Raw genomic sequence first — 23,561 nt, forward strand, 5'->3', positions numbered from 1 at the left:
CAATACATAGATCTCCAAATTAGGCTATTGAAGTTTTTAGTTGCAATGCGATTCAAGTGATCGTCAATAAAAAGAATTGAGATCCATTAGTAGACTGTTTACCTTCCTTACCGCCTGATAGATAGTTTATTATATTGATGCATAGATCTCTTATATGGTTAGTTCTAACCCGTTTGATTTCGCAATCTGATTTTAAAATTTTAACTCTAACTTTAACTCTACTCACTACACAATAAAAATTAATAACACAATTATTACTTTTTCATTTTTCTTTAATTTTTTAACCATTTAATTCAATTTTTAATAATAAATTCTCTTAAATATTTATTACTTTTTCACACTTTTTTCTCATAATTCAACATTACAATCAGTACAAACCAATTAAAATCAAAATTCAACTCAATTTAACTCTAAAACTAAACGCACCATTAATTAACAGCTTGATTCAATAATGTCCTAATCAGGTTATTTAATACTGTCTTGTCTTGTCGTGCTTGATTCCTTCTCCAACTGCATTAACTGTCAAATACCTATTCAGGTGGGCCCCTGGAATCCCTGCAATTGTTCCCACTAGATCATTCTGCTCTCTCCCGTTCCATTCCACAACCACAACGACATTAATTGCCCTCTCTCCTCTCCCTAAATAATTGATCTTAGCTTCAACAAAATGTCAAACCAAGCTAGATCAACCCAAGAAACGAAGTCCGACGAATTTAATAAAATGAGAAGAGAGAGTAGAGATATAATTATGGAAACGTGGCGGTGGTCGTAGGGCGAAAATCATAGGAGTAATATTTTACTAAATGGACCGACCCAATGAATTACATAGTAAACTCGCCTATTATATAGGCTTGAATTCATAGCTAATTAGGAAACCAATTATCTCAAATAATATCCGAAACATATCTAAAAAAATCTGAAAGATATCAACTACTTAATTGGTCGACATAGTCTTATTTAGAATATTCAAATTCCTAATTAGCCAAAATATTATCTCCAAGTCCAAATATAGCTGATGGGCAGGCAGCTTTTCCCGATGATGCGAGGCATCACACACCTGCCACATCGAATTTTTGGAATCAAAATTAATAGCAGATTAGTTGAAAACATCTATTTTACCAAACACCTAGCTAAAACCTCAAACACCGATCTTTTGTGCTTGGACAATAGTTTACTAACGGAATGTATGCATTCAAAATTCGAAAATGTGCATGAGACAGTTTGCTGAAATTTAGAGACCACCAAAAGTCAAAAGCAAGGAGAGATTCATGCTGAGGGAAAGATTTATAGATCAATGTCGTGTCCCCTTGACTATTTCAAGGTTCGTTCAATTGTCAAAAAGAGGTTGTCGTGGTCTCTTTATTGTGTGTTTAACTAAAATCAAGATAGATTGATGAGTCCCATTCTAACTTAAAGTGGCCAAAAAAAAAAGAAGAAGGTCGGGGTGGTGGAGAAAAACCCAAAATCATGTGAAAGAGAGCATAGATTGAATTGGCCTTTGCATGCATGGGAAGCTTTTTTGGCCACCGAAAGGGAAAAAGTGCCCTAATTTCTAAAGGGTATATATATATATCCTTACCCAAAAAAAGGGTACATATATATGTCTCTCTCTCTCTCTCTATGCTCAGCTTCAATCGAGGAAGAAGGTTCCATAAAAATAGTCAAATCCCTTTAAGTTAGGCTTTTGAATTTCTCAATTAGTCCATCCTTATATATTATTACAGAAATTCATCGGCGGTCTTCCGTATAGTCATATACAGACAAATGTGTGGGACCAGCTTGGAAGGATGCATGCATATATCTAGCTCTTACAAGTTACAACTATTCTTGACGGCCAATTTTATCGAGGTAGACAGAACAAATCACAAATTCTTAAAATTTGGTATGTCTGTAGTAGATAACTTTTCACAAAGGTGCCGAAACAATTGATTACAATAAGGGCATATGAATGTGATGGAACCGTGTTTGGAATTAATATAACCTCTAAATGACCTTAATGAATTTTTACGGTCCGATCAAGAATGTCCCCTCACGTGGTGGGAAAGACTGGTTTTATTAGGTAATTAGCTAGGAGGGACATTCCTAATAAACAACTACGTGCCAACGTGAGTCCTACTATATAGTACTCGATGTATATATATATATCGATTAAATACCCTGATAAGATATTATCGGCATGCAACTGAGTTCATTGATCTATCATGCTAATTTTTATGTATGAGATGAGAGATATCGGGGGGGTGGTTAAAACTTTAAAAACCACAGAGAAGGATGTATGATGGAGATTATGCCACACTGTGCACATGAAATTCAACCACAGGAGTTGGGGTTCTAACCTGTCACCCTCTGTGAAAATTGTCGAGGGAATCCCTGCGGTGGGTAGAACATGCCAACAGCTCTTCGCCAAAAGTCCAATTGGAATGAAACACCCCCACACAAACCCCACCCCCGCCCCCACCCCCAACACCAAAAAAAAAAAAAAATGCATTCGATATTATACAACGTGCATGAAAATTGTGGACAATCACACATGTATTATCTTTTCCATGTGACTCTGTTCTTATGAGGTTTGTTAATACGTTTGGTGAATATTACTTCAAGGACATGTGGCACAGTAACTTCTCGCAATGGGAGGCGGAACCTATGGATTTGACCCTACAGGGCTGGGCAACTATGCGGTAACTCAATTTGATTAAAATGAATTGGAGTACATACATAGTGGATGGTTCCCGTCGGCATTTATGAAATGACACATTAGAAAACAAGAAGCTGAGAATATTCCAGTTCATAATTTAGGACCACAACACTCGATCTAGCTAGAACAATTTATATATGGACTTGCAAATTATTATATGGGATATTAACTTTTGTGATTGTCGTACGCCACATACATTCCTCTTGGATAGAGCAAGTTGTTCCACTTATGGTTCATTTCTAATTTTTGGAGTTAAATTAGCAGTTAACTTCGATTTAATTATTAAAGAAAGGAGTTGTAATATAGTAACACACATTTTCGTCCAATAACTTAGAAATTTAATGTTTGATCATCGTTAATGAGACTACTTATTTCCCTTTATTTAATTAGTTTTCCTTTTTATTTCCTTGTATTAGCTAATGAATATAATTTGTAATTGAAAAAAATTTGGCTTATTAATTAAGTTTGTAGTTTTTTCCCATTTAATTACGCTTGTATCATTGACATATAAAATCGGAAAGATGTAACTCAAATTGACAATAAATGAAAATTGTTGATGAGAGTTGATTGGATCAAAGAAAGGTGAGCTTGACAAATATAGCATGAACTGATATCATCAGCTAGAAATATTACGTAAGTGGTTCCACTGCATGAGGTAAATGTTGTGGCGAGCTTATGAAACTGATCGATCTGTCGACTCGACTAAATTAAAGCCTTTGAATACTTTAATTATCACTAACTAGCTAGACATCTCATCATCGTCTCACTTTAACTCAAAATGACTCGAAATATGTGCCCTTAGTTAATCAAATAAATTCTTCCGATCTTAGCTTAACCTCCCAAAAAGCTGGTCAACAAAGGGCAAAAAACAATTTTATGAATCGTTAAAAAGGCCAAAATAATAATGAAATGAAGAAATGATAATCAAGCTCAACCAGTCATATGCTGGCCAGCAAGTAATAACTTATCTAATTAAATTGTAACGATTATCGAGGAAGAAAGCCAATACGTAACTTATAGCCTCTCTTGTAATCGCTTTCTGAGACCAAAAATTAATAAAAGAAAGAAAAGGAAATTAAAGATCGAAGAAAAAGGTTCTAAATTTTTCTAAAAAATAATCACCAAAATCTGTGCTGTCTCTACTCCAACATGAAGTCGTCGCATGTCAGCTCTTGAGAATCCTTGCAGACAAAGTATATGCCGTTCTTTCACCCATTACTTTTTTGTTTTTGTTTTTTTGAATTACAGGCCGAAGTCCAAGTTTATTAGGAAAATAAATTAAGCAATACAAGGATGAGGCATAATGCCCCTACAAACCTTGAATAATAAAAGATGAAGTCCAGGTGGGCAGAGGCAAATATGCCGTTCTTTCTATGTTATTCCTCATCCTTCTTTGTTCTATGTCATGCAAATCTACATTTCCAAGTGTCAATTGAAGAAGCTTTAAAAATTCAATTCATATGCTTTTCGATTATAAGAGAGTCTCATTAAATTAATACAATAAAATTAAAAACATAATAATTAATAAAAGGGACAAATATATCCCACAACGAGTTCCGTATGCTTTTACTTTTATCTTTTTTTACTGAATGACGGGTACCGTCCCTATAACCAATAAAGAAATGAGTCATTATTCAAACCTGAAATTCCTTTTACTGTAAAATACAAATTTTTTAGATTTATATGCGTTCTTGAATGATCCTCTAGCTAGATTAAAAGGTTTATATATGCATGATTTTATTTATATATATATATATATATACTCTGATATTTAGAAGACAAATGAGTCATAACTAATTCAGTTCGAGTCGAGTCATTACTAAGGAGTAAAACTTTCTCAATCAAGTATAATGATCCATGAATAATAAATATAGGTTGGGGGTTCGAGCGAGGGACTACGACTATAGTTGGACACATTCCGCCCACCTTTTCCTCAACTTGGATTCTTTCTGCTGCTCAAGAAACTAACGTGTTCATAAAGTTCCTCTCAATTTCATACATTTTCTTTCGTGTTCGTACAATTTTCATTAACTCAAAGTTTTCTATTTTAAAAATTGTTTCAATTTTTTAACTCTCATTGAATTTGATGATTTTTAAAAACAGATAGTGGAGGAAGATAATTAAGGAGATAATGAAAAAGATATTTTAATCAATAGAATAGTGAATTTATATATTTTTGTTCTCGATATATATTTTTTTACTATGGGAAATTTTAATAACTTATGTATATAATAAAAAAAATTCGCTAAATATGTATATAATAAAATTAAATTTTAGGAAAATGGTGGCGGTTATAAATAGAAGTTTGTTCAAAAAATAATAGTATAAAGTATAAGATATATAAATGTGTGTGTGTGTGTGTGTTAACAATCAATTCTTTTAGAAAATTCATATTATTGGACAAATAATTTATAAGCAAGTTATTGTATGATGCCAAGGAGGGAATCGGAGGAGGAACAGTACGTAACGCGCGATATACGAAATTAACAAGATTAATATTTAATAGTAATAATACGCACACGCGGATCCTCATATGCCTCCAAATGAATATGTTAAATGCGCATGCATGCCAAGCATTTTTAGTTTCATTCCCACTCCCAGATAATAAATTATCATTGTTATCATATTCTATATATATTTATACATATATAAAAACAATATCTACCCCCTATTTATAGCTACCTATATCTATACATATTTTTATATATTTATATCCATCTTAATTAATTTGTTCAATAAGGTGGACTGTTATCCATTATATTACAAAATTCAATGGAAAATGACGGATAGTCCTATATTTACTCTCTAGTTAGAGAGAAATAATTAACAAGAATGTCTATGATCCACCAATGTATATGATAATATATGATTTCCGCTTCCATACCATGAGCCGGAGAGGTCTCATAAAACTCAAAATTGTGTGATGGTTATTGCCGATGGCAAACTATATTACTGATATTATGTAAGTATGATCGATTTAGGCTATGCAATGATTTTTGGGTAATCATATTTAGATGTGATTGGGTTGGCATTAATTTCTCAAGAGGTTTGTATAACAATTTCGTGAGATTTGTGCAAGTAAGTTCGATTTGGACTATTACGATGATTTTTGAGTAACCATGTTTATATGTGATTGGGTACACATTAATTCCTCGAGAGGTTTGTATACAAATCTTGTGAGGTTTGATATATGTATATCGACTGATTACAAGCTTGTTTAGAAGATGATATCAATGATAACTGATGTGTTTTTTTTTTTGGTTGGAGCGCCAATACTTAACTATGCTTTCCCTTTATAACTTTATCTATGTATGTTATAGAATAAACTCGAATTCATTGGTTGTACTGTTAATAATAGACATTGGTCATATGAAATCATATATATAACAAACATATAGAGTCTGATAATGGATGGAGAAGTAATTGCTATTGGATGAAAGGGATTTGTTTCACCAAATTGCATGTTTGTAAGCTTGTTGCAACTAGCTAATAATGTGTGAATTCATCAGAATTTTCAACAGCCATTAATCTGGCAACTTGTTGGCAGCTTGTTAACAAGTCTTGGGCGACCCATAAAAGTTTCACCCAAAGTATTGATTTTTTAAAAAAAAATTAAAAAACCAAGCGGGAAAGTTTCCGCCCACTTAAAAGTTTTAATAATCAAATTAATTTTTTTCTTTCCTTGATCATTTCTTTAAAGGACTTTGTCTATTACCTTCCATAAGAACAAAAAATGCTCCCATCTTTCTATCGGGAAAAAACCTCCCATCTTCTTCCTATTTTTTCCCAAGTCCGTGACCTCATCAACTTCTTCCTTCCAAAAGTCTGCCGCCTCCAATAAAAGAACCCTAGAGCTTCTCTTCCTCCTTCCTCAAGTCATTGCCATTTTCGATTCCTTCATCTCAGAAACTAGTAGCGCCACTACCGACGGTCTGTACCTCAAGCACAACACCTTAGCCTCGCGCACAACCGTCTAGCATCGTCTTCGGCGAGCTCAGCCTGAGCTTTCTCTAGCGCAGGTGATCACGTCTACAATGCACCGAAACCTCCTGCCCTTCCTCGAGCATGTTGTCCAAGACTCTGCTGTCAGCCCTCAACGTCCTTTCCTTCCTCTCATTCCTCAATTTGTTGCCGAGCTTGACTCCTCCTTCAGAGCTGCCCGAGAGCTCTGGCGGTCCTCCGATGACTCCGACCTCGAGGCCTATGCCTCAGCCTTGAGCTAAGTCCCTTCCCATTCTCGATTCATCCTTTTCTCTCTTTGTCAATCTCTGTCATCGTATCTGTCCTGCAGCTTCGGAGCCTAGACCAAACCACCCCAATCGTAGCTCACTACCCTAGCTAATCCGTCTCGTCCTATAGCTTTGCCTGCTAAACTCGTCTTTAATGTCTCATATCATCTCCCCTAGTAAACCTGGGCTCAACCCCCTTCTAAACTCCTTTTGAATAGTGGCTCATTGGGATAAGACGAGACTAGGTGAGATTACGGGCCTCGAGCTTGACTATCCATGTGTGGATTGAATTTTTTTTTTTTGATTGTTGATATGATGAAACGGGAGAATCTCTATGCCTCCCAAGGAGGATAAGGAGGATGGAGCCGAATAGTGAGCTTTACAACAAAAACACCGTGAGGAGGCAGATGCTCAAGTAAAAAGGGAAGAAGAGTATAAAGCCGAACAACGAGCTCTACAAGAAAAACTCTAAAGGAGACGGAGGCTGCGACTCGATAAAAGGCTCAAGAGGCGATGTTGCTCAAGATTATTGACTAAGTAATAAGGTCGTATTGGATGAGCATGAAAAAATTTCAATTGTTGGGATTGTTATTGGTAATATTTCCGTTGTTATTAAACTTGTGGGCCTAGTTTGGTGGGGAATTGTAACATTAGATTTGATAACTATGGTGCAATAATAATTTTCGACATAATGATGTGATGCAATTCTTGAGTTTACATGCATATTTATTGTAATTGTTTAGGTTTGATTAAAATAAATTTCACGATAGTATCCCGATAACAAACTCACAGCTTGTTGACAGACAAAAAAAAAACCATTACTAATCATCTGTCAACAAGCTGACAACTTGTTGATAGAAAACCCACTATCTGACCATTAGGCTGCTCCATCAAGGTGATTTTAAGCCGACACAAATATGAGTCGTCCCATGTCGATGTTTGGTGACGTCTACTAAACGTCGACGTAGGTTACTTGAGGCCAACGTCAACATGGGTAGTCACAGGGTGGTCATGCCCGACGTTTATCAAACGTCGCCATAGTCAGGTCTAGGGCTACCATACAAACGTTGTCTTAGGTGGTTCTTCGCCGACTAAGGGTTACAGCGACTACTGTTATGGGTCGGTACAGACGGGTTTCTAGCTATGTTTCTTCTAAACGTCGCAAAGCCCTATCCCCACCGGACCTTAAGCGACCCATAGCTGAACATCGGCACAGTCGCGAGACCTATCACGATCCCTTTATGGGTAGCCCTAGGTCCCTGCATGGGTTGCCTTAGACCCTTTTTCTTGTAGTGCCATAAATGACTATAAGTACCAGGCAATTACTATATATGAGGATTAGACGACATTGTAATTCACAAGCTAATAATTTTTCTCTTCCTTTCTTTGTTAGAAGACACTGCCAGTTTATTTTATGGGTTATTACGTCAGATATCCCATGGTATTATCGGTTTCTCAAATTTATCACATGCTTTTAAAATTTCTCAAAAAGGCATATGGTTTACATTTTGTTCCAAATCTATCACGCGGTCAATTTTTCCGTCAATGAAACATAAGTGGGCTCTAAACCTATCTCATGATTTTAATTTTTTCTCAAATCTATCTCAGGGCAAAGGGCCACAGTGGCATGAATGAGCTCACTTACGTTCCACATTAGCAACACTGTTAAATGTTGATAGAGAAAATAACGCCGGGATAGATTTGGAACTAAATGAAAACTATGGATATTTCTGAATAATTTTTAAATCATGCGATAGAGTTGAAAAACCGGCGATACCATGAGATATTTAACATAATAACACTTTTATTTTACGATGTCGAAAAGCCACTCTTCGGTCCATGAAGGTATTGGAAAAGGTATATTCGGTTCTTTCATGTCGAGAGAGATGTTGAAATTAACAAAGGAGTAAATCATAGATTAATTAACTAATCCTTGCGAATGCACGATGTATGCTAGCTGGCTACTATAAATAGTCTCTTCAAACATGTGTGGGAATGGGAAGTGTTGCTTATTACTGGTTTTAGGACATCCCGACATGTTGTCGAAATAATCCATTTATTTTACGATGTCAAAAAGCCACTCTTCGGTCCATGAAGGTATCGGAAAAGGTGTATTCGGTTCTTTCATGTAGAGGGAGATGTTGAAATTAACAAAGGAGTAAATTATAGATTAATTAACTAATCTTTGCGAATGCACGATGTATACTAGCTAGCTACTATAAATAGTCTCTTCAAGCATGTGTGGGAATGGGAAGTGTTGCTTATTAGTGGTTATAGGACATCTCGACATGTTGAGTTAAATAAAAAGAACAAACACAAAAATCAACGTGAATTGATTCACGTGATTCGGCGCTTGTTTCGTTTAATCAAGGTCTCGCGTTCAATTCTTTATGAATGCAGAAAATTCACGTTGGAAGAGTTTTATTCTTTAATGAATCGATTTACCTCAATTGAATTAGTTGGGGCTTCGAATACTAAAAAAAAAAAAGAAAAAAAAAGAAAAAAAAAAGAACAAACACAAAAAGATGGGCCTCTAGAACTGTTGGAAGAAGACTCAGAGAGCACAAAGGGGAGACAGCTAGAAAGCCGTTTTTGGGATTGGGGATGCGTATTGGGAGATTATTATTAATTTATTTTTGGGTTATTATTATTAATTTTAAAGAGCTAGCATTAGGGGGTGGTGCAGTTCCTGCTATATTGGCATGGCATGCATCCCCTCCCGCCTCTAATTATATATATATATATATTTATGAATCTGTAATTATAAAATTAAATTAAATCATAGACCATATGATGAATCGATTAAACTAATGCTTTTGCTTCCCCATTAAGAATGATTTAGCACCCCCAACAAATGGGACATCAAATGCCAACGTCATGTAGATAACATTATAGGTTCACTAATTCTACGATATATCGCACGAGCATTCGTTAACCTTTAAAGTTATGTACAAGACACCCTATTTTCGCCGGTGCAGTGCTTTATGCACCTGCATCACCTCTGAAGAAGGTTGTAGCCAATAGATATGAATATTCTTGCCCAAGAAATTAAGATGTATGAATGCAGTACATCCATCAAGTTGCCATATCATGGCAACATGCAAACATACGCTCATAAGTAGCTATCAAGTTTTCCTGCTCAACCGATATTTGTTCGATCGGGAAGCATAATATATATTGTACGACTGGTGCTTATTTGGCCAAGGTGAGTGAGGGGGATCAAAGCCGCTGGAGATAGCGAACACGCTTGGCCAAGTGAGGGGTAAATATAGGTTATGGGGGGGCCTCGAAATGGAAATATAATGTCCCCCAAGGATGCAACATGAGTGCCGACCATAGTTGGGTGGATGAGGGCAACATTATATATTATTAAGAACCACTGATTTATATGTTACATAATATATCTGCAATATATGTATATATAGACCCATTTCATACATTACCCCATCTACAGTACTATATGCTTCTTTTTTTTAACTTATATGCATAAACAAACATATACATCATATTATCATACACACACATATATATATATATATAAGGTTTTTACTGAATTAATTCTTGCATGCACAATGCTCCATATAAAAAGCATTAAGCCAACCTCTATATATCTCTGTTTTCTGAACTTACCCATGCTTTGTTCAGCTCAGAGACCCATTTTTGTCGGTAAAACAAAATATATAATAATTTAATTTGCAGCCGTATGTGTGTAAAAACTATAAGGCATAAGCCCATTATTAGTGAGTGAAACAATTTCACCAAACCCAAAGTTAGTGCGCCCATCACACGCTCTGTCCATTCCCTATGACTCTGTCCTTCTTAGGCTTCCAGACAAATGCTGTCTTTAGTTTCCTGCCTAAACTAATATATAAATCATTTATCTATGTATAGACACACACATGTATATATCTGCAATATAACCACGAGTCCCATACTTTGATCACCCAAATATATATATATATATATATATACATATACACACACAACGGTGGAAGTTAAAAAGTATGTATTGAGACAAATCAGTCCATGAAGTGATATCGATAAATGTAGGATTTACATACGTACATATAGTGTATTTAAAAATATATCCGGAATAACCCTGTTTTGGTGTGTTTTTTAAGTACAATCATATATAAACATGATCATATTATATCAGAGACAAATAGTGTATGTGACAGCAATAATTACAGGCAGTTTGAAAAATATTCTGGTCTTTCAATGGAAGATACCTTATCCCAGCAGAGATTATTCAATAGAATCTCTGAGGATGGGATATCTCAGATGAGAGGGGTGGATTAGACTAGAGAGATAGATGATGCTAAACATATGGACTTCAGCAAAAAGAAAAAAAGAAAAAAAAAAAGAAGCAGCTAAACATATGGACCATTTTCACTGCTTATATGTCTATATCTATGTATGTATTTATATATATATATTTGTATATATATAATATAACCCTGCACTACTATGAATTCCGTATATTTCCACTTCCATGTATGTGCGCGAGGGAGAGCGTGCTACGGTCCTCTCTCTCACGTGCAAAAACGATGAACGAGCCCAGCTGAACTTTCGTATGCTCGGACCTTGAAGTGACGTGGTATACAGAGTCAATTACCGCCAAAGTATAAGTGACATAACATACAGAATCAGTCACCGTAAAAAATAGAAATCTCGATATCAATGAATACGTGTGTAGGACCCGCGAACACTATCAGATGTATTGCTTTTAGAGCATATAATAATTTTCATGTCCGGAGGCTCGGAAAGTTTATATATAGCTCAGGGGGGAAGAGGCCAATTAACAATAGCATCTGGGAGCAGACTAAAGCCAATAGGCAGAGTGAATGCGAGTGAGGGAGGGAGGGAGGGAGGGAGTAGTGGTCACGCAAGCAAAGCTCTCGCCTTTCTTCGGTCTTTCTTTCTCCTACTTGATTCTCGTTCTCTTCTTTCTTCCCCTCTGCTGGGAGTGACCCCCACACTGTATTCTATCAACCCAGCAGAATATTCCCCTTCCCTTCATCTTCCTCGTCCCCCTCCCCCAACTTGAAAAAGGGTGTCTACCCCTGCTGATCTTTTTTGCCCCTTTAAGCGAAACACCCACAAGACAAAAGATCACGGGGAGAATAACAATGGAGAAAGAGAGTGGCGAAATGAAGCAGTCGAGGTTCAGGAGAATCTGTGTCTTCTGTGGAAGTAGCCAGGGCAAGAAGAGCAGCTACCAGGACGCCGCTATCGAGCTCGGCCGCGAACTGGTACGTTCGATCGAATCCAAATTTTCTTCTCCGGGTTTCCATTTTTGGTTCGGGTTAATCAGACCCAACAATTTTCCCTCCTAGAATGAATGTTTGCTGCGGAAAAGGTTGTTCCTTTTTCCATCGTGTTTACGGTAAATGCGATTTCGGTTGATTTCCAGTCAATGTGCATTCATACAATCCTCACTTCATGAGCGAAAGTTTCCACCTTTGAGCTCTCTGCTTGCTTGGAAGATCAAGAAATCTTTTATTCGTTTCCACGGTTCCACCCCCCTTTGTTTTTTTTTTTTCTCTATATAATTTATTTTTTTAAGTGTTTTGTGCTGATAATTCTTTGAAGGTTTCGAGGAACATTGATTTGGTCTACGGAGGCGGGAGCATAGGACTGATGGGGCTGGTATCTCAAGCTGTTCATGATGGCGGTAGGCATGTCCTTGGGTAAGAAGACTGAGACTGAGAGACTTCCTCCCCTGTTGTCTAATTAAATTATTATTAACCCAACACACTGATTGTCGTTAAGGATTCAGAAGGAATGAAACTCCTTGAGGGGCTTTGCTATCTTTGTCTTGGTCTTGTTTTTGGCACTCTTACCTTATTATTATAACTAATTCTTTTGTCATGTTACTGTCTCTCTCTCTCTCTCTGCAGAGTGATTCCCAAGACCCTCCTGCCTCGAGAGGTATGTCTGCTTAATTCTACAGCCCCAGCAAGAAAAGTCCCAAACCTTTTCTCCCATCAGACTGAAAAAGAAAGAAAAAGAGAATGAACCAAAAAAAAAGGCCAAACATAATCAGCATGTTTACTTACTTATCAACATCAGCCTTTTCCCTGTTCTTTAATCTTTTCTCTTCTTGACTTTGATTGTCTGTCTTGCATTTGCCCCTGCCCGTTTTGCTGCTGTTAAAGTTTCTTGCAAAGCTACTGTGACATTTCTACCTCGTGTTATATATCTATACACGTCATCAGTTATATTTGATACATAGCTTCTCACATTGAATGAATGGTTATGGTTAAGTGGTCTTATCCATATCTTTTTTTTTTTTTCTTTTTTGCTTTTGTTTTGGTCTTTTAAAGACTGTTGCTCTGATGTGTTCAGTTCTCTTCCTCTCTGCTTTTCTACTTTCTTTGTTTATCCTCGCATGATCAGTAAAGCTGCAGTTTTATCCAGCCCTTTTCTAACCCTCGGCTTTTAACCCTCCTTTTTCCGACCTCTTGATCATCAACACAAATCATCGGCTTAGCTAATCTAATTTCATTCTTACTTGAAATTTTTTTTACAGTAAATTATCATTATAAGTAACCTTGAATGAATCTCTTTTTGAACTACTTTTCGGAGTTGTTGGTCCTCCACTGCAAGGCTGCTGACATGAAGCTTTTGGATTAAAGCACGCTGCTCCTGCATGCCTCATCATTGCTTCATTGCACAACATCCCAAAACCTCTTTCCACCACAAAAATCGAAGCCGTAGCTGATACCGAAAAGCGTTTGCTTAGTTAACCCGGAAGGAGAGATTAAACATTCTTTTCGATAGAAATAAACGAACAAATTTATCCAAGTTTGCTTACCCATAAATCTTCACTCTCATAAATAAATATACCGTATATCTACACTTAAAATGTATTTCATCAATTTATTTGACTGTAACATTTTTGGTTTGTCCAATTGCACAGTTAACTGGTGAAACGGTAGGGGAGGTGAAGGCAGTGGCAGATATGCATCAAAGGAAGGCAGAGATGGCTAAGCATTCAGATGCTTTTATCGCCTTACCAGGTCAGTGTAACAAAAAGAAACAGTCCTGCAGTTCACAAAATTCTCCAACGTTTCCTTCTTCCATGTTAATTCATAATTTCAAGAAGCATGCACTAAGTTGAATCAGAGAAAGAAAACCTTTAAATGGCTTTCAGGTTCGTTCCATTTCCTTTCCATTTTTAGTATCTGCGAACTATGGATGATGCAACCATGTCTCCAGCAATGATGATGCTCCAGTTGAGAAAAAAGAACAGAACAGGCCTTCATTCATTCATTAATTTGATCCCTGTTGCTGTACTGTTTGCAGAGACTGACAGTCTAATTAGTCAAAGCCAATGGGAACCAAATTGAATCATTGCCTTTGAATTTCCTCCTCCCCTGAAACTTCCACCCTCATCTTTCACTGTCAGATGCACAAGCCTGTGAAAGAAAAGAGAAACTCAGATCTTTGCTTGAAGGGGTTGTCAAAGTTCCTCTTAAGTTTATGATCCATAAGTATTCAATGAGTGAAAGGGTAATTCTTTGTTCCGTCCCTTTTCCCTCAAGGCATGCCTATGATGGAAAATGCCTGTGAGGGAGACAAGCTTTGAGTACTGCTGTGGCCAAAACTTTTAATGCCTCACTAGGGAGTTTTCTAGTGATGCAGAAAAGCAACAGCTGGGGTGAAAGTGAAGAGTGAAGACTACTGCACTATTTTCACAGAACCCAAGAACCATGATTAGAGAGCAACCCTTCAAACCCTAGACCTTTTGACCCATCACCATCTTCACTGAAAATAAGAGATAGCTTCTTCAGAGGACCTCCTCCTCTATGACTGTGTCTGTTCTGTTCTGTTCTGTTCTGTTGCTGGGATGCTCTTTTCTTAAACAAGGTCACATGTGAGCTATTATGCTTGCTGTTTTAAGTCTTGTTCTTCTATACTATATTAGGAGAAAAGGACAGAGACCCCCACTTTCACCGAATAGTTCTTTGACAACTAGCACACCTGCAACCTTAGAGGGAATCAGTCTCTCCCCCTTTCAGTTTCAAATGGCTCATTATTAACTATGATCTTTTGAGAATATTTTCAAAGTCAGAAATCGTTACTGCTCTCAAAATTATTAAAAAAAAAAAAAAAACACATGATGCTCTGTGACCCCCTTAACAGTACATCATGCCATCCCAATGAAGACATAACTTTGGTATTACCGCAAACAAAGAGAGGGGGGTTAAAAAAGAAAGGGTTTTAGACACTTATTTACAAACCAGGTTATAACGAACACGGCATCGGTCTGTCCTGTTTGATGCAGGCGGTTACGGGACTCTAGAAGAGCTGCTCGAAGTCATAACATGGGCCCAGCTCGGGATCCATGATAAGCCGGTAAATCATATGAGTCTCTTTCCGCAGGCAATATTCTCGATTCTTTCGGGGATATCTGTGACCACGAACTGATCATGTTGTATCAATAATCTTTTGCAGGTGGGGTTGCTAAATGTGGACGGGTACTACAACTCTTTGCTGTCATTCATTGACAAAGCTGTTGAGGAGGGCTTCATTAGCCCCAGTGCTCGCCAAATCATTATCTCTGCTCCAACTGCAAAAGAGTTGGTCAAAAAATTAGAGGTAAAGTTCTTAAAAAACTAATATCAAAAGAATATTTTGTATGATATATTAAAAAAAAAAAAAAACTTTCCCTTCATTCAACATTTACTTCCAGAATTTTAATTTTCTTTTGACATTTCCTCTCTTATTATCTCAGGAGTATGTTCCTTGGCAAGAGAGAGTCGCTCCGAAACTAAACTGGGACGTAGAGCAACTTGAGTACCCCGAAGATTATAACATATCTAGATAGACAAGGACTCACTGATGATGAATTTATGATGAAGATGAGAAGAGGAAATGACATTTTGTGGAAGTAGAAAAAAAGGACTAATTTGGAACATTCCCAAAAATCTGGGGGTTGGGGATGGGGAGATTAATATTCTTTTTTGTTTCCTTTTTTTTGTTTTGCTCTGTAAATGTCTGGTTTTGACTACGATATATATGTGAAGAAGACTCTGAACTCCCCCTTGTGATGGAAATATGTCGTCTTTTTGTATGTTCAATTTGTACGTGGGAGATCGAGTTTATGAACATTGCCCACTTTTTTTAACATAAACTCGTTGCTGGACTTATCATTCACTTCCGCGGTTTGCCTCAAGTATAATACTTCACTTTTGCAAAGACTAGACCCTTGACTCGTGTTACGAGAAAATTTTATAAAACCTTTTCTTTTTTCCATCTCATGCAATATAATGTAATTTTCTTTCAATAATTTTGACATAAATTTATGGTATAATCAGAACTAATACCCATGTTTGTAAAAAATTTAAAAATAAATATTAAATTAAAACTAATGAAATATATTAAAAAAAGTAAAATCTCAATAAGAAGAGGGAGGTATGTGTAGCACGTTAACCAAAAGAGAGAAATAAAAGAGGTATGAGAGTGAGAACAATGGGAGAGTTTTAGGGGAAAAAATAGTGAAATTTGAGAGGTAAATTTACAAAATTATCCATAAATTTAACGATTTTTTTTTTGGTGAAATAGGAGGAAGAACAATTTTGGAAACTAAATGTTAGACAAGGAAGTCGTTCCCCGATTTCTAATAAGTGTAGATAATGTTGGAAAAATAGTGAAAACCACCCAATATGAAGACATGAAAATGTTAATTGAAATATGCGCATAGAAATTTAATAGCAAGATTATAGGGAAAATCCTAAAACAATGCAAAAAGTTCAGTTTTAATACTAAATAAGAGATTATATTATTATATTGTTGAATTAATAAATTTTCACACATCCTCAATACTTGTGATAATTTATTATTAAATAGGAGAAAAATTTTTTTAAAAAAATAATAATTATATTGTTGAATTGATAGAAGAATATAGTGGAGAGGCCCATTCTCGGTGAGGCGAGATCATCCACCCCTATTAGAAATGTTATTTGGTTATTAAGGAAATATGACATTTTCATGATAAGATTGTATCGATCAATTGGGTAGTTTATATCCTTGAAATTTTCTAGATCCGATCATTCTACATCTTTGATATTAATTTCTAGTTTTTCTGTTGCCTATAAATAGGCGAGTTCTTTATTTTATTCGATAAATGGTTAAATCTAGTGATTTACATATCCTACTAAATCAGAGTACAACAATGGGAAAGGCTCATGTCTAGTCGATTCCTTCGATCTCTGAAGGTAAGACGCCTCAAATCAACCGTTATTCCCCGACTTGTGGAGGCAAGGAGCTCAAGTCGATTTCTAGATGATTGTTGAGTAAAGAACTCCAAGTCAATCCATACTTGTTATACACCACCAGCACAGTGATCTAGTGATTAAGCATCAAGTGTTCCATTTGAATATTATGAGTTCGAACCTCACTGAGGACGTAGAGCTCGCCACTATGTGGGTGTATTATGGGATGGCGGTGACTGGCTCATAATACTTGATCCAGCGGGCCTTAAACTTAATTCACTAGTGTGTTGGTGGGGTTGCGGTGATCAAGTTGGGCTAAAGTCTCAGCGAGCTATGGCGAAAGGAACATTCCGTGACAGTTTGGTTTCCTTAGTTGGGACAGTTACAGCAGGCTAATAACCCGACCTAGCCTTTTAACTTATAAAAAAAAATCCATACTTGTTATACAGTGGACCAAGGGCGCATGGAACAAGATTGTATCAATCTGATTGGTTCGAGAGCATATATCCTTGGGATTTTCTAAATTCGATTATTTTGTATCTTTAATATTTTTTTTCAGTTTTTTTTTGGAGCCTATAAATAGGTGAGTTCCCTATGTTATTCGATAAATCGTTTTATATGATCAATACGTTCTGCTCCTATGATTTTGCCGTATCACATGTCTTTTATATCTCTACTCTCACCACTTCATTATATGAAATTCGTCGCCTCTAGCAACTACCCAGCCTTTATCAGATTGGGTTTTCCATTTCATTTATTATTATTATTATTTTGTCATATTTGATGCGTCTGTCCATGTCAACAGAACTGTAACAGTCACGGCGTGATTCTGCGAAAATTTAATTGACGTGCGTGTTGGTATATTAACCAGTGATGAGGATGTACATATACGTCTTGTCCTCTCTTAATTTTGTATTTGTTTTCTTGAGCATATATAATGGAAGCTGAATTATTGTCCCAACGAACAAATATCGTCGTAATTCGTGTACAGAAAACATCGCCACTGTTCTTGTATGTATCCCATGAGCAGCATGTCGACTGTTACTGCCAATAAAACATGAACCAAACTGGAGTGAATGGCTGAGATCGCTGCAGCCGAGGAATGAAAAGAAAGACAATGGGAGAGTTGAAAACTCTCATAGCAGTAGACTTGCTGCAGCACTGTGGATTTGGACTGGACTTGTGTGGGTTGAAAAGACAAAACCAACGACCCAACCACAACCGGCCAATTGTCGCCACGAGAGGAGCACCGATAGGGGCCGCCTTTTGCGGTATATATAGCAAACCATCGCACCTGCGAATCGTACCGACATTTCTTTTCGATGCTAAACCGGGTACATAGTGATATGATCCAGATCAACCTCTATATACTTGAGAAGCTGAGTGAAAACCCACATATTTCTGATTGAAGCGAGTGATTTCGCACGTACTGATTCGACTACTTAAACGTAAAGGTTATCGATATTAACTGTTTCCCTTCGTTATTATCTCTGGTTGATGCGAGAATCTTCCTTTCCTTAGTTCTCCTCGAATGCCATTTTAAGTAAAGTGATATAATGAAAGAGAGGATGAGCCCACCCCGTTTGCTGTTAGGGCATTGAGGACAGACACAGACAAAAGAGCCAGCGAGGGGCTGAGTCAACCAACGACCACTAACGGCCCCCAGTGGATGCTGACTAGGAAGCTGCAAACCGGTAGATTGCGCGCCCCCCCCCCCCCCCCCCCCCAACTCAATTGATGAAAAAAAACAAATGAAGACACTATTCATATGATTTTTCGGGTTGACTGGCGAGAGTCGTCATCGTTATATGATCGCTAGCACGATGTGATACGCAGAATCCCTAATTATCCGGAGTCCCTATCGACCTGCCATATCATATTGTCGCGATTTTACGTTTCGTTCTAAACTCTAATTGTTTGATTATGAAGAGACTACGCTCAACTTGGGGGTGTAGAATTTGATCTCCAGATAAGAGTACGGTGACTAATTATCTGTATGCCAACGAAGAATGGGGCGGTGACAAGCCCATTACAGGTGCACGTCCAACTAGAAAGGGATGGAAAATGAGTATCATATTGTTAGCATATAAAACATTTGACAAAATTATGATGTCCGAGGAATTATTTCTATATGGTCCCCATAAACTATGATGGTTATATTGGTATAGTGGTTCGATTTGATTGCTCAGCTTCGATGTAGGATCGAGTTTTATAGTCCATCTGAGTTCGATCGAAGCGGAATGCATTTGAGTTGTTGGGGTGTCATGTCTAGGGTAAACGCATTAAAAGTGATGGATGGGCTGAAATGATGTTGAAACCGGAGGGAACGAGGTGGAAAAAAGGGATGTGAAGTGCTAATATATACTTTTATTACATCTTTGATCGATCATCGATTCTTTTTCTTTTTTTTTTTTCCCTTTTTTTCTTTTTTTTATTGTAAATGGTTAAAAGGCTTACAATATGCTTTTGAAATTAAGTAAATATTCGGTGAGTATTACTCAATTACTTAGTTGTGAATTAGAATTAGAAAGCATTCAGAAAGGATGGACCTCGTAGCAAAATCTTCTTCGAGTAACTACGTAGGACCCTTCCTTGTAATTAATTTCCATTTTTTTTAACCAACTCACATGCAACATTAACAATATAAAAATTTAAAGAAAATCAAAAGAGAGTGTAGTGTAGTGGTGCACACCATTGCCTATTGACTTAAAGGTTACAGGTTCGATATCCAGTGAGACTATCCGTACCCTCTTATTAGTTATTTATGATTTATCTTTTATTGTATCAAGACTTGAGTATCCTTTGTAACCGAAAAAAAATAAACTCAAAGAAAATAATCGAAATGAGAGGTCTAATACAGTGATACTGGATTTCATTAACACGGGGTTTGCACTAACGATCGAGCGGTGACTTTATAAAAAATTTCTTTAATTTATTAGATAATAACATGTCGGAGAAAATCTACTGAATTGATTAAATATCCAAGGACGAGGAATATATATTCCTCATACGAATCTGTTCTCCACACACACACACACACACACATATATCCACATGGGAAAACTTAATACGATCATGATAATGTACGGGCCAAGGCTTCTCACTTCTCAGGTCTATATCTGTATCTCTGGCTCAGTTCCAACAAATCTTGGCCCATATCCTATATATATGATCCCATCAATTGAAATGGACCCAAAATAAGAACAAGTACTTCCTCTCCCGTGGGCTGGCTATTGCTTAATCACGAAACTCTTTCTCGTGGTTTCGATTCACTCCACCAATTCTGTACGTTTTGGGAATCTCTCTCGTGTTTTTTTTTTTTTTTAATCCCAGCTAGTATTGTAATCTGACGTGTATGATGAAATTTGGATAGGAACGATGCTTGAAATGGAGCTCTGCGCCACGCGTCTACCATATCAAATATTATACGATCAAGGTAACTGGCATGCATGGCGATTATTATAAGAAGTATAGCTAATTAATATTAATGGGTTCTGCTAACGAAATGTGGGAGTGAAAGAGATAAAAAGGATTTAAGAACTCGTCATATGTATTATACATAACGTATATCGCACAACCATCTTTACCACTTTGACATGGAGGCGTTATTATTCAAGCTAGGTTATTCACCCACGCGGCGACGCTGCGGGTGGAAAAAAAAATTTCTTCAATTTTTTGATTTATCATAGTAATTTGGGCGATAACTAATATAGAGTATAACTGAAATTAATGATAAAATTATTTATGTGTCAAGATTACGAATTCTACATTGATAATAGATTATTCAGATTTTCCAAAAGGTTGTATTAATTAATTTTCATACAGTATAAAAGCAAACATTTTTTCAAACTAATTTTAATTTTAATTTTTAATATTTAGAAAATCGTCATCACGATATAGTAGGCCATAAGCGGGCCACTAATTTTAAATGGATAAAATTTAGTTGCAGTAGGTTTTTGAAATTCATTCAAAACATCTCATGGTTATAACTATATTCAAGCGATAGTCATTCTCAATTAATAGGCTGGTATAGTCTTACATTTTACCGAAAAATATAAGGACATGTGAAACTCACAAATAAAAAGAAATTACTTAAATTGATGATAAATTTGAATACGATTTTTACTAATATAGATTGATTTTAGGTTATCTAGGAACTTGTTTCTCTTCAGCAATATTTCGGATATGAGTTTTGTGATTGAAAAAAATGAGACCGGCCTCATTCATACATAGATTAATTGGTCCATTGAACTTTCAGATATGAAGTGATATATATTAGGAAAAGTTCATATACTTAAATATAAATTAAAATTTTTAATTTTTTAAAAAACGGAAAGAATTTTTAAAAAAAAACAGAGAAGGGTAGGTCCCCGCAAGTGGGAAAACCTACCCTACTCTCCCTATCATAAGGATGGACCAGGATTAATTATATGTATATGTAATGTAATATGTAACATGTAATGTAATTCTCCACATAAGTACCACACACACACACACATATATATATATATTGTTGTGTTTGTGTCTCATATTTCGGTGCTCTGCCGACGCCGCGGAGCCTTGAAAATCCTCTTGAAATGAGCAAGAGACGAAGACGATCAAGGGAGAAGCGTTACAAGTTGTTTTTCAGCTTTTGAAGTTGATGGGAGCTCACGGCCGCAGCCACGAGGTCAGACATGACAGCTGCAGCCATCCCTCTGTCCGAGCTTTCCCCTATGTTTCCCGAACCGATTCTCTTTGAGTTGGGCGCTTTATTTCCGGTTCTCTCTTTGTATTTAAAGCTCCAAACACTTTGCAAACACAATATGCTCATTTGGGAAGAGTCTGTGAGTTGAGAGCACTTTGTATTTGGGATGAGGGTTCCACATTCTCTCGATTCTCCACTTGTACACTCACGATTCTTGCTAGTTAACGAAGATCAAAACTCGTCCGTTACCGGTGAATGTTTTTCTCTTGGTCATCTTAATCGAGAAAGTTTTACCACGTATATTATTGTGTCGTTTTTCTCTCATTTCCTTTACTTTCCGTTGTCTGAGTCCTGTTATATATAAATATAACACCAAGGCTTAGATATATAATAGGTTTTTTTTGGAAATTTAGGAATATTATTCTTTTATAATTTGAGAAGGATAATTTGCTTTTTTTAAAAAAATAAATAAATTATGTTGTAGGTATTTGTATATATTGATAAACGAGATAACGAGAGGATGTGATAAATTATTATTACATGTATATATGCTCTAACCAATTTATAGTTGAAAACATATTCGAATTATACTCATAATTCTCCTAAATATTCTCTAATCAGTGGGATATAGCTGGGATATAGCTGAGTAGTTTCAACTCGTTTATTAATGATATTTTAATCGATGGATCGACCCAAGTGTTGTTGGGTTGCGTGAGTTTGTAGATGATAATTTTTAATTTCTATGAATCTTTTTAATATATAAAAAAATACACAACTGGCAAAAACAATATAAAAAGATACATTTTCTACATTAAAAAAGAAAAAAGAATATCTTGCTTAATTGTGGATTGTTATAATATATATATATATATATATATATCCGGCATGTACTCCTTTATTAGTTAATTTAAAGGAGTATCATATATTAATTATTCGATTTTTTATTGGTAGGTTTTAATATTTCGATTTTGGCCAGAAATAATGTCAAATCCATTAAAACCTACCCTAATGCACCGTCTCCAGCTCTATTATTTTCAAATAAAGCCCTTTCTTGGTTTTTGTCGCCCCAGCTCATAAATGGCTTTGATGTCTTATTTTTCCTCGTAAGACACAATTTCGAAATCTTAACTAATTTGAAGAACTATAATAAAAACATGGAAAACGAAATGAGATCTGACCTACTTGATATCATCTTCATCAATCCTTATCAATTTCAAGCAGAGAGGTGCATCTTGTTATTAATTAAGACGCGGAATAGCAACTTGTGTAAAAAGTGTATCTACAGATTTCATTTAATGATTAGCCGATATACATGTAAATATAGTCTCGACCGTACAAAATAAAAAGATGTCATATTCTAAGCTGATAAAACAGAGAAAATAAAAGAGTGGTGCATTCCTTCTAAGGAACATTCTAGTTGGCCCGTAGCTATTGGTACCGACCCACGACAATTCCATCGGCAATTCCATCATCCCCACCCCGCCTATATCCATATTCTTTTTTCATTAATTTCCTCTTTTTCTCAACTCCCAAATTCTCTTTTCATTCTAGAAAAATAAGAAAAAAAAATATGAATAGAATAATGGAATGATGCACGTATCTTTTGCCTGTCAAATTAGAGATTGTAGGTTCAATTCTTATTATGCAATTATCCAGACTCTTTTATTAGATATTAAATTTTTATTTCATTACATTAAAGTATTGGCAAATCTTCTTAATAATCAAAAAAG

The 23,561-nt window shown here is 36.1% G+C and overlaps 1 protein-coding gene across 1 annotated transcript; it reads left to right on the top strand.

Moving 5' to 3' along the window:
* The first annotated feature begins 11,749 nt into the window (after positions 1-11,749).
* Positions 11,750-15,986, top strand: LOC116206833 (cytokinin riboside 5'-monophosphate phosphoribohydrolase LOG3). Its single transcript, XM_031539650.1, has 7 exons — positions 11,750-12,176; positions 12,517-12,614; positions 12,825-12,855; positions 13,847-13,946; positions 15,215-15,285; positions 15,385-15,528; positions 15,665-15,986. Exons 1-7 carry the CDS (start codon positions 12,054-12,056, stop codon positions 15,755-15,757), a joined length of 660 nt encoding a protein of 219 aa, XP_031395510.1. The 5' UTR covers positions 11,750-12,053; the 3' UTR covers positions 15,758-15,986.
* Positions 15,987-23,561: the final 7,575 nt, after the last annotated feature.

This window comes from Punica granatum, chromosome 5 (assembly GCF_007655135.1).
Source record: "Punica granatum isolate Tunisia-2019 chromosome 5, ASM765513v2, whole genome shotgun sequence".
Classification (NCBI taxonomy): domain Eukaryota; kingdom Viridiplantae; phylum Streptophyta; class Magnoliopsida; order Myrtales; family Lythraceae; genus Punica; species Punica granatum.